The sequence below is a fragment of the Carassius carassius genome, chromosome 19 (genome assembly GCF_963082965.1).
Source record: "Carassius carassius chromosome 19, fCarCar2.1, whole genome shotgun sequence".
Classification (NCBI taxonomy): Eukaryota; Metazoa; Chordata; class Actinopteri; order Cypriniformes; family Cyprinidae; genus Carassius; species Carassius carassius.
In genome coordinates this window covers 4,946,630-4,963,860 of record NC_081773.1, presented here as the reverse complement: position 1 = coordinate 4,963,860, position 17,231 = coordinate 4,946,630, and the positions used below count along the sequence as shown (strand labels likewise).

The 17,231-nt window shown below is 36.6% G+C and overlaps 1 protein-coding gene, 1 long non-coding RNA gene and 1 pseudogene across 2 annotated transcripts; 2 read left to right on the top strand and 1 right to left on the bottom strand.

Moving 5' to 3' along the window:
• Positions 1-1,737: 1,737 nt before the first annotated feature.
• Positions 1,738-2,604, top strand: LOC132094656 (uncharacterized). Its single transcript, XR_009422368.1, has 3 exons — positions 1,738-1,797; positions 2,198-2,271; positions 2,577-2,604. It is a non-coding gene; the product is annotated as an uncharacterized LOC132094656 (long non-coding RNA).
• Positions 2,605-2,871: 267 nt separating this feature from the next.
• LOC132094654 (eIF5-mimic protein 2-B-like) lies at positions 2,872-4,928 on the top strand (annotated as a pseudogene).
• An 8,149-nt stretch (positions 4,929-13,077) lies between these two features.
• Positions 13,078-14,789, bottom strand: si:dkey-11f4.14 (uncharacterized). The gene is given in 5 exon segments (XM_059500774.1): positions 13,078-13,100; positions 13,370-13,423; positions 13,426-13,614; positions 14,195-14,485; positions 14,732-14,789. Coding segments are annotated over 5 exon segments (615 nt in total).
• Between the last annotated feature and the right edge of the window lie 2,442 nt (positions 14,790-17,231).

The window sequence follows — 17,231 nt, the reverse complement described above, 5'->3', positions numbered from 1 at the left end:
AGTAATTTTTATATGTAAGTTGATACTTTAGTCACAATTACTGGAATCAAGTTTGATATGTCTCTGTCATGTGACCCAGCAAAGTGTTGTGAAAGACATTTGTTCCAGGGAAGGTTGCTTAAAAATACAGAATCTTTTGCCATTTATTGACTCATAATGTGACGTATTATGTTATGTTACCCTGAATCTAAAATATTTGGGTACTTTCTGGGACCAATTTATGATAACTGTATGTACAACAGAATGTATGTTCAAAAATAAACATTTTATGAATCACCAGTTTAATAAAGTTTTTTTTTTTTTTTACTGCAAACTGTTTCTTTAAAGAACATTATTTTTATCAACACTCTTGTTTGTTTATTTGTTTGTTTGTTTAAATAGGCATGAATATAAAAATATAAAATGAATATAAAACACTACACCATAAAAATGAAAGACACCATTTTGGGGTTCTTGATCACCTCACAGACAGAATCATCTTATCTGGCAAACCTCTGGGAATCCTTTTGTTCTCTAATGAACTTTCAACCCACAAGTTAAACGTATATCTGATAAATTTCTAAGAATTCTAAATGATCAACATGATCTTTGTTAAAAAAAATAATAATAATAATAATAAATAATAATAATGATTTATTACACAATCTACAACCAAAGGCCTGGTAGTTAGTAAGCAAAGGTTCAGCTATCCACCAACGTTTTGTTTAGTTAAAAATAGCTGGACGGAGTGGACACAGATGTGACCGGAAGCCAGACCCATCGAATTTACAAAGGACCACGCCCATTTTTACAACAAGGAAAAGGTGGATATGATTCATGATGACAAAATCCGGAAACCGAGTGATTTCTATTTGGCCACTATACAGAGGGGGGCCAATTTACACGTAAAGTTATATTTTTAAAAATATTAAAAGTACGTATTTTTTTAAGCTGCATGGTTATATTCAAATACTGTTTTAAAAAAATCTAATAAAACAGAGCCACTTAGTTGCTTTTATACCTTTTTTTTCCCGCATTTGTCGTCACTGGTCCCCCCTCTGAAGGTTTATCAACTTCGTGCTGAGTTTGTGTGAGGTGAAGTGTGCTTGTGATCACCAGGCGGCAAGGAAGTCGACTGGAAGTTGAAGTCGGCCGCGAGCTGCCATCTTGAAGCAGAACTTCACTTGTGTTAGCATCCCATTGACTTTGCATACATTTTGGCGTCACTTTGACAGCGAATAACTTTACATCTGAAGCGTTTAAAGACTCCATTTGTCCATTATTTATTTCTAAAGATACACGACAATGTATAAAGGGCTCCATTACCTTCTATGTTACATTATGGCCCCGTAGAAACAGTTTTTGTAAAAATAGGCTAACAAATGCGTCATAACCACTCGACTCTCTGTCGCACAGTAGAGAAATTACCGTACAGACAGGAGGAGAAGCTCGCAGGCAATTAACTTAATATGGCGTACTGGCGTTACATTTTAAAATGTATACTTACAGAATACTTACTCCTGCTCACTCACGCCAAAGAACTCCCCGCTCAAGCTCGCCGTCTCTGCAAGATTAACGATGGCAGTTTTCACGCACAGCTACTAGACGATTTACATCTGTCAGACAGGTTGCTGACGTCATCAAGCTTAGTTTGAGTCTGCGCGTCAGAAACAGAAGTGCTAAAAATTGCTAAAAATGGGCTTCACTTGTCTCAATTGAGTTCCAATGGGGTCGCTGTGTCCATTTCTTTTACTGTCTATGGTGATCACAGGTCGGTTGAGTTACTCCTCGGAACCAGTTGTCTTTATTCATATTTCGGTAAGCGTTGCTTTGTCTTGTAATTTTTCAATGTGAGCTTATACCTTCTTTAATGTAACTTAATTGACCCAGGAATTCATGTTAAAACTTTAGATTTTTTTTTTTTTAATAATTGTGTGGGTTTATGAAATCCTAAAACTTTCTTAAACGTAAAAGAACATCAAAGACTCAGTGGTTAATTTCTTTAACGTTTTTTTTTTTTTTTTTTCGTGTGCTCACTCATTTTGTTTTACTGTCGATAGTTTTCAGTTGTTACAACTATCACAATGGATGTGTTTTTTTTCCCTTTTGAGAGTAACATTAACTTTCCGAGATGTCCTTTCCCGTCTTTCTCAACTGTAACGTTACTTCGAGTTTTATACCCACGTGAATTGCGCTAAACATTTGTTTCCTTTTCCAGGGTGTCTTTTATGAGTAATTAAAAGCAGCATAAGCCAACGCTAACAGGCCAGCGGTTTAAGATTCGAAAGAGAGGTTTGTTTTTACTTTTATACTAGCTTGCCCTGGACCATTACTTACGACATGCCTTTAAAATGTTCAGTTTAGTTACTACTTGGCTGAATTTTGTGTGTGATATATGCCAGTATTAAAAAATTCCAGAATTAGCGGAGTATAATTCAGCTTTCCTAATTAAGATTTAAATGTTTGAAATGTTAGTGAGCTAGTGAATGTTCTTTTGGTCTTTTACTCTAAAACGTGTAATTACTGAGGCCTTGTGTGTCACTCTACTGGCCACTAACTTGCATCTAATTGTCTTCTGCCTTCTTCCTTTTCAACAGATGAAAAGGAGAGATTTGACCCTACACAAGCCTCTGGCTTGCTTAGTTGGGGTCACTTCATCTACAGTGATATATCGTTGACTTGATTGCAAATAAAAATCACAGACACTATTTAACTGAACAGAGATGACATCACTGAATTCAATGATGAACTGCCTTTAACTATCATTTTGCATTATTGACACTAATAATGAATGCATATATATTCACACCTAATGAATGTTGTTAAGTTGCTTTGACGCAATGTATCTTGTTTAAAGCGCTATATAAATAAAGGTGACTTGACTTGACTTGACAGTTTCAGGAGAGCATTGTACAAGGATTAAATCAAACTGGTGCTGATTTAGAGGCTGTTGCCAAGTTCCTAGATTCCTCTGGAGCCAAGCTCGATTATCGTCGCTATGCAGAAACCATGTTTGATATCCTGGTGGCTGGTGGGATGCTGGGTAAGAGGGTGTTGGATTCTTGAAGCTCATCTGTTTCGGCTGAATCATTGTTTAACTAGAGCTTTTGTATTTGTTCCCATTAGCTCCGGGAGGTGCCTTATCCGACGACATGACTAACTTCTGTCTCTTCACCGCACCAGAAGATGTTAAGACCATGAAAGCCTATGCTCAGGTATCTCAAGTTTCTTAGTAGGTCTGTTGACAATGTGCTTCCAGAACCGGGTCTAAAGATAAAAATGGGGTCTAATGGAGTTAATATTATCAAATTAATTTGCACTCAACATTAATCTACATTAATTAATCTTGCCTGATTTTAGGTTTTTAACAAATTAATCCAGCGTTACAAGTACCTGGAGAAAGGTTTTGAAGAGGAGATTAAAAAGCTGCTCCTGTTTTTAAAAGGGTTCTGAGCGTAACAAGCTTGCCATGCTCACTGGCATTTTACTGGCTAATGGTAGCCTATCGGCTTCAATCCTTGGCAGCCTCTTTAATGACAACTTGGTCAAAGAAGGTATGTCTGACACTTGGTCATGCTAGGCTTTTTTCTGATTTCCTTTGGTTTTGGTACTAAATGTGGTGTTTTTTTTTTTTTTTTTTTTTAATAGGTGTGTCTCCGGCCTTTGCTGTGAAGCTGTTTAAAAGCGTGGATCAATGAGAAGGACATTAACTCTGTGGCTGCCAGTCTGCGTAAGGTTGGCATGGACAACAGGTTGATGGTGAGTCTTAATGCATTGAGAGCATAAGTGAACCTGTGCAATTTAACTCTGGCAGGTCTTTTATGGTTTACCTTTACTCAAAGCCTGTCATTGTCTCTTCTGTTGCAGGAGCTGTTTCCAGTGAACAAGCGAAGCTATGACCACTTCTCTAAATACTTCACTGATGCTGGGTTTCCAGCGGTCATTAGGAGCTCGCAAGGAGCTTCAGAAAGAGCTCTAAGAGCAGATGTCTCAGGGGGTTTCTTTTAAAGAGGCATGTGAAGACCCTTCTACTTGTGTCAATTCTGAATCAAGTTACGTTGTGATTAAAGACGAATGAGCCATTGTTGATCTCTGCTTTGTCATGAAGATCATTGTGTATGTCACAGAAGAAATGAAGAAGAGTGGCATCTCTGAGCAGATGGTGATTGGTATCATGTGGACCAGTGTCATGAGCTCAGTGGAATTGAATAAGAAAGAGGAACTGGTCACTGAACAAGCCATTAAACACTTGAAGGTAAGCGTTGAGCATAGAAGGAAGTAACCATGGCTTTAGACTCCAGTGGGGTTAACAAGTTAACATGCCTAAACATTGTTCTATTCACGGAGAACCAATTTGCTTTTTCATTGTTTTTATCGGTCAATACCAATGGCCTTGTTGGTATTATGACCAACTTAATTCCTGACTTTTGGCTCTGTTTCTCTTTCTCAGCAACACAGCCCCCTTCTGAAGGCCTTTGCCACACAGGGCCAGTCTGAGCTCACTCTGCTGCTGAGAGTTCAAGAGTACTGTTACGACAACATCCACTTCATGAAAGCCTTGCAGAAGATTGTTTTGCTGCTCTATAAAGGTAGCATTTCTGAAATGATGAATCTGTGATTCTAGAGGTTTAATTAGGGTTGTTGCTAGACCTTTTCTCACACTTTAATCCCTACCTTTAGTGGATGTTTTGAGTGAAGAGAATGTTCTTAAGTGGTATACTAAAGCTCACTTAGCTAAAGGAAACAGTGTCTTCCTGGAGCAGATGAAGACGTTTGTGGAGTGGCTGAAAAATGCTGAAGAGGGTGAGTATCAGTTATGGTTAAACATGAGTGTTTCTTTGTCCTTCATGTATTAAAGAAATGACAATCTTGTTTCAGAATCGGAGTCTGAGCAGGAAACGGACTGAGACTGAAGACAGGTTGCTTTTAACTCCTTTTAGCAAGAATTGGTACCTTTTTAAGGCTGAAATTGCAGTCAATATCAAGGAAGAATGACTTCTCACATCTATGAAACTCTTGTCTAAGGCCTTTTTAAGATGTTAGTGAAGTTGTTCTGGATGTTCATGTACTGTACAGTACCAACAGTGTAACTTTTGACTTAAAATAAAGAATATTTTGCAAGTCTGTCTTCAGGAATTTTTAAATATTGATGTGTTATATTACTCATATGTACTCATTTAGATTTATATGTCTGTCATAACTACTTTATTTGAGAGAAAGTCCTTTTTGAACATTAGCATACACAGTAGAGATCCATCTTGGAAGCCAAAAACACAGCATGATGGTAACCCTTTACAATGTGGTTTCATTTGTTAACATCAGTAAACTAAGTTAACGGGAACAATACTTATACAGCATTTATTAATATTAGTAAGTACAGGATTTACTAATATAAATGTATCTATTAACATTAGTTAATACATAATGAATGGACATTAACCTTTGGCACTTAATTTGTCCTTTTCGTGGACAAAATTGGGCATATGTCCTATCACTAATATTAAAAGCTATCAATTACTGTCATTTTGTGTTTTTGTTTTTTGAAAGTACCATATTTTTATGTGAAGTGTACTTATTCAGTTAAAAAAATTATTCCATTAAGTTCAGACAGGCAAAACATCAAATACCAATGATGGTATAAGAAAATGGCAATAGCCACTTCATGGCTATAGTAATCAATGGTTGCATACAGGCTGAAAACTGTAAGCCATTGTTGTAACAAACTTTACCTCTCAGGCTTGACATTTTATCAGAAGTTACAATTTTAGAATTATATTTTTTTAAAAATTATAAAAAACTGCTGGGTGAGACTATAAAAAGATGCCAGAATATGCTTACAGACAACTCTGACCATGCTATAAGGAAGAGACAAATAGGGGACAAAGTAATCATTTATTTCTAATAAAGATATTTGTAATATTTACTTTGGGTGTATGTTCAGATGGCAAACTTAGGAAAAGTAGCCAAGTTTTGTAACGTTCAGATTAAGGAAACTATTTAAAAAAAAATGTCACAAAGGATGCTTGATGGTTAATAAATGCTGTAAAAATATATTGTTCATTGCTAGATCATGTTCCTTATACATTAATGGTAACAAATTAACCTTATAGTAATGTGTTACAGTTATTTCTGAGTCCCTGCTGCTCAGTGCTCGTCATTTAACTTGTTATTCGTGGATATTCCAGTCTTGTGCGGGTCCAGTGAGGTATTGGGCTTTACTAATTTCCTGATTATTCTTGACCTAGAACACACACACAAACACACAAATAGTTTTAGTTCTCTGCCATATGATTGCTTTTGAGGGCCTGGTTAACATCTTCATATTTAAACATGAAAAAGAAAAGAAAATGAAATTAACCCAGTTCATGGTTAAAAACATGCAAAGAAACAGACAGCTTTCCTTGGATGCCTGATAAATGTGTGTTACTGCGTAAAATCTTAATCAACTTTAATCAAATTAATTTTGTAGATAAAAATTGATTTAAGTGTTGATTTAAATGAACAGGGCTGGCAGTAATCAGGTCTGTTTGTGTAGTCCATCTGAACCCCATTGTGAATGCAGGTTTATAGATGTAGGAATTAGTAGGCCTAACTACAGGGGCAAATATTTCACACAGGCCCAGTTGGTATTTGAAAGCATTTTTGCTTGACAGCCCTTGTGTATGTCATGTAAGTTCCAGACTGATCAACCATAGAGAATGTTGTTGTTGTTTTTTTATAATCCAAAACTACACGCTCTTGCTTACAACTTTTTACTTATAATCACCCATTGTTTCTTCATTGTTTTCAGACTCATTTCCATCTTCATTTGTATCCTGTTGTGCGTTGTCCTCTGAAACAAGTTGTCCTGCTTAACATCATCTGTAGAAATGATCAAATAAAGGAACAAAATGAAATGAGACCCACTTTGGCTCCCCTTTGGTTGCCTGGTAAATGCCAAAGAACTGAATATAGATTTTATTATTTCTATTATGTATAACATAATTAATTGAGGTTCTAATTAATGACTTTTGTACAAAAGGACTGTCATTCTGACTATCACCAGACAACCAGAAGCCAACAGAGACATTAATCTCAGGATATGCATTTTATTATTATTTTTGATTTGTACACTATAATGACACATACAGTTAGGTCCATAAATATTTGGACACTGACAACAATTTCATTTTAGTTCTATATGCCACAAGAATAGAATTAAAATGAAACAATCAATATGAAATTGAAGTGCAGACTTTAAGCTTTAATTCAAGGGGTTGAACATAATTATAACATAAAATTCTTAGGAATTACAACCATTTTATACACAGTTCCCCCATTTTCAGCGGCTCAAATGTAATTGGACAAATACATTTACTCATAAATAAAATGTTAATATATTGTTGACTTGCTTATGCAGGCAATAACTGCATTAAGTCTGAAACTCATGGACATCACCAGAGACTGGGTTTCCTCATTTGTGATGCTTTGCCAGGCTTTTACTGCAGCTGACTTCAGTTGATGTTTGTTTGTGGATCTTTCTGTCTTTAGTTTTGTCTTCAGTATGTGAAATGCTGCTCAATCAGTTGAGATCAGGAGACTGAATTGGCCATTGCAGAACAATCAACTTTTTTACCTTCAAAAACTCCTGGGTTGCTTTTGCTGTATGTTTTTGGTAATTGTCCATTTGCACTATAAAGCGGCATCCAATCAACTTTGCTGCATTTGACTGAATCTGGGCAGAGAGTATATCCTTATACACTTCAGAATTCATCCGGCTGCTTCTGTCTTCTGTCACATCATCACTAACACCAGTGACCGAGTGCCACTGGAATCCATGCATGCTCTTGCCATCATACTGCTCCACCATGTTTCACAGATGATGTTGTGTGCTTTGGATCACGAGCTGTTCCAAGCCTTCTCCAGACTTTTTTCTTCCTTTCATTCTTGTACAGGTTGATCTTAATTACAGCCGTCCTGAAATTTTTAAATCTGCGATTTGCCCTGGTGAAGTCTTCTCTTGTAGACTTTAACAGTGGCACACATGCCTTTTGTGTGAGAGACCCGGGTTCGAATCCACTGTGCGACACCAATGTGTCCCTGAGCAAGACACTTAACTCCTAGTTGCTCCAGAGGCGTGCGACCTCTGACATATATAGCAATTGTCGCTTTGGATAAAAGCGTCAGTTAAATGTAAAATGTAATGTAAACAGTGACTCGTCTAACTTCTGGAGTGTGTTATTCTCTTGGCTGGATATTATGAAAGGGTTTTCTTTACCATGGAGAGGACTCTCCGATCATCCACCACTCTTGTCCTCCGTGGACGTCCAGGGCCCGTATTCATAAAGAATCTTAATGCAAAAAGTAGCTCCTAGTGACAAAATTCTAAGAAAATTCTTAGAAATGTGGGCGTTTACTCTTAAAATTAAAGAAAAAATCCTAGTAAAGAAAAAAGTAATTCAGAAAGCATCTTAACCCTTAAAAGAGGTCTTAAGGTCAAACTTGTTAGGAGCACAGACGAGGACTTTTAAGAGGCTTAAGAGTTTTTTTTTAGCAGAATAGAAAATGGCAGAAAGACGAAGAGGCAGAAGAAATGTGTTGCAGACAACGGATGACAATGAGTTAATAAGACGCTATAGATTAGATCGTGCAGGGATCATGTTTGTGACTGATCTTATTAGAGACGTGCAAACATCTCCGACACAGCGCAGAAATGCCATAGCGCCAGAAATTAAAGTAATCACTACATTACGATATTTGGCAACTGGGAAAATGCAACAATACAATAGTGATGATTTGGGTCTGTCACAACCTTCTGTAAGCAGAGTGATCACACAAACAATTTCAGCACTTTCAGAACATCTTATTGTGTCGCAGTTCATTTCGTTTTCACTGGACATTCCCACCTTGCAGGCTCAAAAAACTGCATTTATGAATATAGCAGGCTAATAGGTGCGCACAAGCAGGGGGAATGAACCGTTAATAGTTTGTGCTATACGCTCCCATGTCTGCTTCTTGTCCTTTGCTGTGACACCCGGCCCGAATTTTCCTTTAAGAATGACCTTGTGTTCATCCACTAACTGGGCTAACAGTAAACACTGTTCCTCTGTCCAGTTTGGCTTTCTCGCCCTTCTTGGTTTTGATTCCATGTTTGATACATTAAAACCAACATTCAAACCGCCACTTAAATAGGACAGCAATCACTGTAATTGGAAAGAGTGGAACAATTTTTATCATTCAATCAAATACCTTATAGGAAATTAAAAGCATGGTAAATAAAAAAAGGATTTATATACACACATAAAGTGTGTGTGTGTGTGTGAGAGAGAGAGAGAGAGAGAGAGAACTGTCAAATAGGAAAAATTACGCATGTAAATTCAAAGTGAGAATTAGAATAGACCCTATACTTAAAATCATTCTTTTTTTTCTTTCTTGGACAACCAACCAATCACAGTCTTCAAAAGATTGTGTCATACATAGCAACGGGGTCAACCCCGCCTCCTCACTAAGACGAAAGTTTTTTGTCTTTTCCTTACTCAGAGTTGCTCTCAGATCAGTCCCGAATCGCTCTTAAGCTAAGACTCCTACGTAAAAGTTTTTAAGCTAAATTAAGAGTTTTCTGAGAGGATTCTTAGAATCTTTATGAATATGGGCCCAGGTCTTTTTATGTTGCTGAGTTCTCCAGTGTGTTCTTTTCCTCTCAGAATGTACCAAACTTTTGATGTGTCTCTCTGATGGATTTGTTAGTTTTTAAAGACTAAAAATAGTCTGTTTCACTTCTATGGAGAGATCCTTTGACTGCATGATGTTGTTCACAGCATCAGCTTCCAAATGCAAATGGCACACGTAGAATCACCTCCAGACCTTTTACTTGCTTAATTCATGTAATAATGAAGGAATAGCCATCATCTGTCCATGAAAAGGCTTTTGAGTCAGTTGTCCAATTACTTTTAAGCTACTACTAAATATTGTAGAAACGTAATTTTCTGTAAAGTTGCTTTGAAATGATTTATATTGTAAAAAGCGCTATAGCTACAAATAAACTTGAATTGAATTGAATTCAACTTATGGCCCTTAAAAAAGGCAGGATTTACATATTGAAGAGCTGTAATTCCTTAATCCAGTTGTGATGATAATACCATCAAATTAAAGCTCAGAGTGTGCACTGTAAGTCCATATTCATTATATAACTGTAACCTGAATATGTTTGGGTAAACAGCTAAAATAATAAAAACTGTGCCTGTGTCCAAATATATATACCTAACTGTATCACATGGGCTTTGTTTATTTGACACTTTTGCACTTTTTTTTAAATCTTAAAAATGGTTAGTATGCACTGCCATTGAATAGACAAGTAGGTATATATGTATGGAAGCATATGGGTAGCATTATTCAATTTGGAATGTAATATGCAAAATGACAATGCAATATGTAAAATGACAATGCATTTCTGTATTTACATTTACATTTTCCAATACATTTGTGCAAAGTTTGGTGCAAAATGAAAATGAAAATTAAATTACATAATTTTCATTTGCCATTTCATACACCATTTTTAATATGTAAAATGAATACTAATTTTACTTTATAAGTACAAAATTAAAATGAAAATGTATTACAGAAATGATTAGATATGTCTAACATGTTCAAGCAAAAACTGTGGCAAAATGATCATTTAAATGCTATTTTTCTTAAATGCATTAACACTCACAGTCAAGACACTTACTATTGCATTTTCATTCAGTGTCCCGCAATGAATGTAGCAAAATTCAATGTGCACATTGAAAATGCATTCCGAGCCGATCACGTGTCCGCCCCCTCCCACCATGTCAATCACTGCGTGAACAAGGCGGGGCTTGTAGAAGGTCAGAGAATCAAATCTCAAGAAGAGGATTCAAGTGAGAGAACATGGACAAGTCTGTTGGTCCGTGTACGTTTTTGATCATTTCGGTTTATGGCTTCAATATTACATTCGCACTTGTGGGCGGCGCTGAAACGCTGCTTTCATCTGATTGGTCAAATCGCTCCACCTTCAACTCGGTCTTTCCATTCTTTCAGGCAGAATAAGAGTCAGTGCGAGTGAAACACTGTAATGTCTGAAACCACCGCTCACTGTTAATTAGCATAATATTTGAATCAGATGATGCTGGCCACATAATTCGTGCTGCTGCAACTTGCAAGAGACCCCGTTAAATTATTTCTAGGTTATAGTATTGTATAAATATTGTCCCACTGATAAAAATTGTGCAAATAGTTCTGTCTCCTTGGATAACAGTGAAGTGGAAATAAATATAGTTAAATTTATGAAATAAAATTAAATAGGATTTTTTGGGAAGGTAAGTCTGGCCAGTTATACAGCAATACGAGTCAGACGAGTCTGAAGATCTGAGCTGAATTTGGTGAAACATTAAAGTTCTAGTCTGTGTCAGTTACTCTCATAATAAATAATAATAATAATGTTACCCGTATTTTTCGGTATAAGTTGCATCAGTCCAAAAATACGTCATGACGAGGAAAAAAAACATATATAAGTCGCATTTATTCAGAACCAAGAGAAAACATTACCGTCTACCGCCGCAAGAGGGCGCTCTGGGGTAGGCTACAGGAGCACTGAGCAGCATAGAGCTAATTTTACTATTTTTATTTCAGAAATGTAACTATATTAATTTTTACAATTATTTATTAATGTCACACACACATACCTAGTGCCTTATGACTTAAAAGATGAGAGTGGTAAATGTTACAGACATGGAACTGTTCAGTCTATTATTGATTTTTATTTCCACTTCACTTTTATCCAAAGAGAGAGAACTATTTGCACTGTATTTATCAGTGGGACAATATTCATGCAATACTACAACCTAGAAATAATTTGCAGGTCTCAGCAGCACGAATTATGTGCCCAGCTACATCTGATTCAAATATTATGCTAATTAACAGTGAGCGGTGCTTCTTATTCTGCCTGAAAGAATGAAAAGACCGAGCTGAAGCTGGAGCGATTCGACCAATCAAATGAAAGCAGCGTTTCAGCGCCGCCCACAAGTGCAAATGTAATATTGAAGCCATAAACCGAAATGATCAAAATGTACACGGACCAACTGTCTTGTCCATGTTCTCTCACTTGAATCCTCTTCTTGAGATTTGAGTCTCTGACCTTCTGCAAGCCCCGCATTGTTCACGCAGTGATTGACATGGTGCGAGGGGGCGGACACGTGATCGGCTCGGAATGCATTTTCAATGTGCACATTGAATTTTGCTACATTCATTGCGGGACACTGAATGAAAATGCAATCGTAAATGTCTTGACTGTGTGTGTTAATGCATTTAAGAAAAATAGCATTTAAATGATAATTTTCCCACAGTTTTTGCTTGAACATGTTATACATATCTTATCATTTCTGTAATACATTTTCATTTTAATTTTGCAACTTATAAAGCGTTAAAATTAGTTTTCATTTTACATATTAAAACTGGGGTATGAAATGGCAAATGAAAAATTATGTAATTTAATTTTCATTTTCATTTTGCACCAAACGTTGCACAAATGTATTGGAAAATGAAAATGTAAATACAGAAATGCATTGTCATTTTACATATTGCATTGTCATTTTGCATATTACATTCCAAATTGAATATCGCTACACATGTACTTCCATATTTATGCTCCATGTCAACCAGAGCTTCACAGGTCTCAACACTCAGATTCAAAACTCAAAAGTAGTGAAAATTTGTGATTTTAATCTTACCTTGTGCTTCTGTCCCTGGGAATGCACCCATTACTGTCAAATTTGGTTTTGTTCTATATTTAGCTAAATTACACAGCAGATAATTAATGAATAGCGTTTGTAGAGCATCAATTGAAATGCAACTCAAAGAGCACAAAATAAAGACTAATTTTTAGCTCCAGGGACTGGTTGCATAATCTCTTTAAACTAGACTTAAAAAGTTAGTCACCTACTCTTTTCTCTTCAAGACTGCTCATGACTTTTTTAATTTAGTTATGAAAAGGTAGATCGTTTATACAAACAATAATACTTCTTTGTGTTGTAGGAAAAGTAAGTTCAGTTCTAACATGGCTAAGTTTATGCACCTGGCACCAAATCTTCTTGAACTATGCCATTATTGTTGCACATCTGGGAAAACTGAAAGCCATATCATACACATTTTGAGGTTATGAACACTTATATGTCTTACCCTTATTTCGTCTTTGGTAAATTAAGTAAAAGACAATAGCCATTGGGATCACCACAAAAATAGCACAGATGATGGCTAAAATAACTGGTAGAATGCTATTCTCATCTGTTTGTGGAAATCATAATTACAAGAACATAACAATAAATGATCGTAATTCAGATTCATCATAAACGCGGCGCTTCAGCCAGCAGTTATTGTGATGTGACATGAAATTGACCTGTGAGGCAGTCTTTCAAAGCAAAACTGGTGCTTTTTTGGCAAACTTCATTTTCACAGTGCAGATAAAGACTGAATCAGGCTTCTCCTCCTTGCTGATGTGAAGTTCTTGCCCAGAGTGTTGTGTCAAATTAGACCCAGTCCATTCAAAGGTTGTGTGGAACGGAGATGAAACTGAGCAGAATAATATATTGGATTCTGTGATATTGTTCAGTATACAGGTCACATTAGGCTCCTGCACAGCATCTGATAGAAACATGGAGAATACGGCTTCTTTATAGAAACACGCTCAAGGTAAATAACATGGCTACAAGAAGCTGAAATGTTTGAAACAAATACCAACTAGGAGACTTACTGGGCTTAAGATGGTTAATGACATTTATTTAGTGTAAAATTCTCCAAAATACCCATAATGTTTTGTTGCATTCTATTGTCATACATAGTCCAGCTTGACATTATTATTAGTAGTAGTAGTAGTAGTAGTAATACTATTATTAGTATTATTGTAGTTGCTTTTTTTGCATTGTTTAAAAAATTGACTTCTTGGAAAGTCTATAAATACTTTTATTGTTTAAACCATGTTTATACCATCACAATATGATTCTTTACATTCATCAACAGAACATGGCAGCATCGCAGGCTCTTGAAAAACCAGCATAGTTGGTACAGAATTTGTATGCTAGTTTCCTTAACTAGCTTAACCAGCAGGATTTTCTTGATTATCCAGCTTCACCAGCTGTGCTTTAATGACAAAAAGCATGATAATGCGGATATGCCAGCCATATTGATGTCTTTTTTTCATTCTCCATTGCAAAAAGCCACTTACCAATCACTTGAACTTCATTTTCAGAATTTTGCAGCTTTCCATCGATCTGTATTGCAGACCTATAAATGCCACTGTCCTGTCTGGTCATGCGGAAAACAGTGAGCTGCCCAGTAGTGATTTGGAGCTCTGATCTTCCTCTGAATTGACCATAATCTTGAAATTCAATCAAATCATGTTCAGCCACCTTGTTTGCATTGAATGTCAACAAAATGTCTTCAGGAATGCCTTGTATATTTGGATGTAGAGTCACACTCTTCCCATTCTCAACATACATGACAGAACTTACAGCATCTGAATAACATTTATAAAGTGGTGCACGGTTAAACATCTAAAACATACTCATCTAAAACAGCAACAAGAGGTTTTTTTTTTTTTTTTTACGGTGAAAATGAGAACCTCAATGCAAAAGTGTATTAGCTGGTTTCCTAAAAGGTCTAACTTTTTGGCTGCTACTTCAGCATTCTGATGCGCTTGAGAACGCACTTGTTATGCAACCCATAATGATTAGAACAGATTATTGAAAAGAACATTACTTACTGAATCTTGATAATATGACACAGACGAAAAGATGAAATACTTCCCCAAGGGTTTTCATTTTCGTTCACTTTCTTACCAATTCAGCTGTTTCAGGTAAAACCGGTCCACCCACCCACCCTCAGGGGATCTGTAGTGAGGCTTTTGTGCAGTTGTTAATTAGTCTAAACGAATGGGTGGACTGTGTGTAGACGGGCTTGACAGTTTTACCTGACTGCATTATTGTAAGTTGCCACACCAGAACTTCCTCAATGGAAAAGGTGACATTCATCTGTTTATATAAGCTCCACCCCAGCTGTTAAAGGGATAGTTCACTCAAAAATGAATATTGTGTTATTACCTAACCTTAAATTGTTTATTTCTTCTGTTGAACCCAATAGAAGATATTTAGGAGAATATGCGTAGTACAACAGTTGATGGTCCCCACTAACAAAACATTACATTATACAGTATGAACAAACATTCATAAACACGAAGCCAACAGAGCCAGTATCAAAGTTGGAAGGAAAATGCATTTACATTGTGTACAAATAAGTAAATTTATTTACATGGTGCCAATGAAAGTCTAGACCCTATACTAGTCACAGACTCAAATCTGGTTACATTATGGGAGAATTATGACCATTCAGCTACAGCTTTACAAACATAATTCATTTGTGGTAGCAGATCAGACAAGTTATATTTCTAAAGCAAAGGCTCAACATTTATAACAAACATAAAAGCACATTTATGTACAAACCAAAATCTAAACCTAAACTTTTTTTTTTTTTTTTTGGTTTGATGTGTATTTCTGTCAATGTTGAAAAGTAATCATTCAAGTTATCAGCATTACCAGTCACAGACTGGCTTAACTGATTCGCAGACTGACATATTAATATTAATAAAGCACAATTTAAAATATTTCTGAAGCAACTGTCAGACAATTTAAATGTGTTTTAAACATTTAACCAAAACATTTAATCAATCCTAAAAGTAGTCTATTTTCCGGCTTAAGCTAGACTTTGAATAACCGATTTCTAATTTTCTCTCTTGATGTTGTATAGTAGTTAACCCATCATTGTAATTGTCATCTCGTGGAAATATAAAGAAACTGAGCTGAAAAACATCAACACTGATAACATAATTTATTTCGCACTCAAAGCTAAGAGTAACAAGTACAACAAAACTGTAAGCTGCCATCCACTAAGTTTGGCAGCACAACTGAAGAAAAAAAGTACTTGTCTGAAGGCACAGTGCTAGCTGCTACTTTAACCTGCACTGCAGTTACAGTGGATTTTTCCATAGTGAAACTGGCTGTAAAACTTTTTCATAGTGAAACTTTTGGCTTTAAAAAAAAAGGAAAAGAAAATAAGATAAACTGAAAGTATAGATTGTCAGGCAGCTGTGAGTGACTTTAAAAGAAATACATTCATCTGTCATCTGCTCACGTGTGTATGTCTTGCTCATGTGTGTCTGTCTTGCTCATGTGTGTATGTCTTGCTCATGTGTGTATGTCTTGCTCATGTGTGTCTGTCTTGCTCATGTGTGTCTGTCTTGCTCATGTGTGTATGTCTGTCTTGCTCATGTGTGTATGTCTTGCTCATGTGTGTATGTCTTGCTCACGTGTGTGTGTGTCTGTCTTGCTCATGTGTGTATGTCTGATGTGTGTATGTCTTGCTCATGTGTTTCTTTCTTGCTCATGTGTGTCTGTCTTGCTCATGTGTGTATGTCTTGCTCATGTGTGTCTGTCCGTCTTGCTCATGTGTGTATGTCTTGCTCATGTGTGTCTGTCTTGCTCATGTGTGTATGTCTTGCTCATGTGTGTATGTCTTGCTCATGTGTGTATGTCTTGCTCACGTGTGTATGTCTTGCTCATGTGTGTCTGTCTTGTTCATGTGTGTATGTCTTGCTCATGTGTGTATGTCTTGCTCATGTGTGTCTGTCTGTCTTGCTCATGTGTGTATGTCTGTCTTGCTCATGTGTGTATGTCTTGCTCATGTGTGTATGTCTTGCTCACGTGTGTATGTCTTGCTCATGTGTGTCTGTCTTGCTCATGTGTGTCTGTCTTGCTCATGTGTGTATGTCTGTCTTGCTCATGTGTGTATGTCTTGCTCATGTGTGTCTGTCTTGCTCATGTGTGTGTGTCTGTCTTGCTCATGTGTGTATGTCTTGCTCATGTGTGTATGTCTTGCTCATGTGTGTATGTCTTGCTCATGTGTGTCTGTCTGTCTTGCTCATGTGTGTATGTCTGTCTTGCTCATGTGTGTATGTCTTGCTCATGTGTGTATGTCTTGCTCATGTGTGTATGTCTTGCTCACGTGTGTATGTCTTGCTCATGTGTGTATGTCTTGCTCACGTGTGTATGTCTTGCTCATGTGTGTATGTCTGATGTGTGTATGTCTTGCTCATGTGTGTATGTCTTGCTCATGTGTGTCTGTCTTGCTCATGTGTGTATGTCTTGCTCATGTGTGTATGTCTTGCTCATGTGTGTCTGTCTGTCTTGCTCATGTGTGTATGTCTGTCT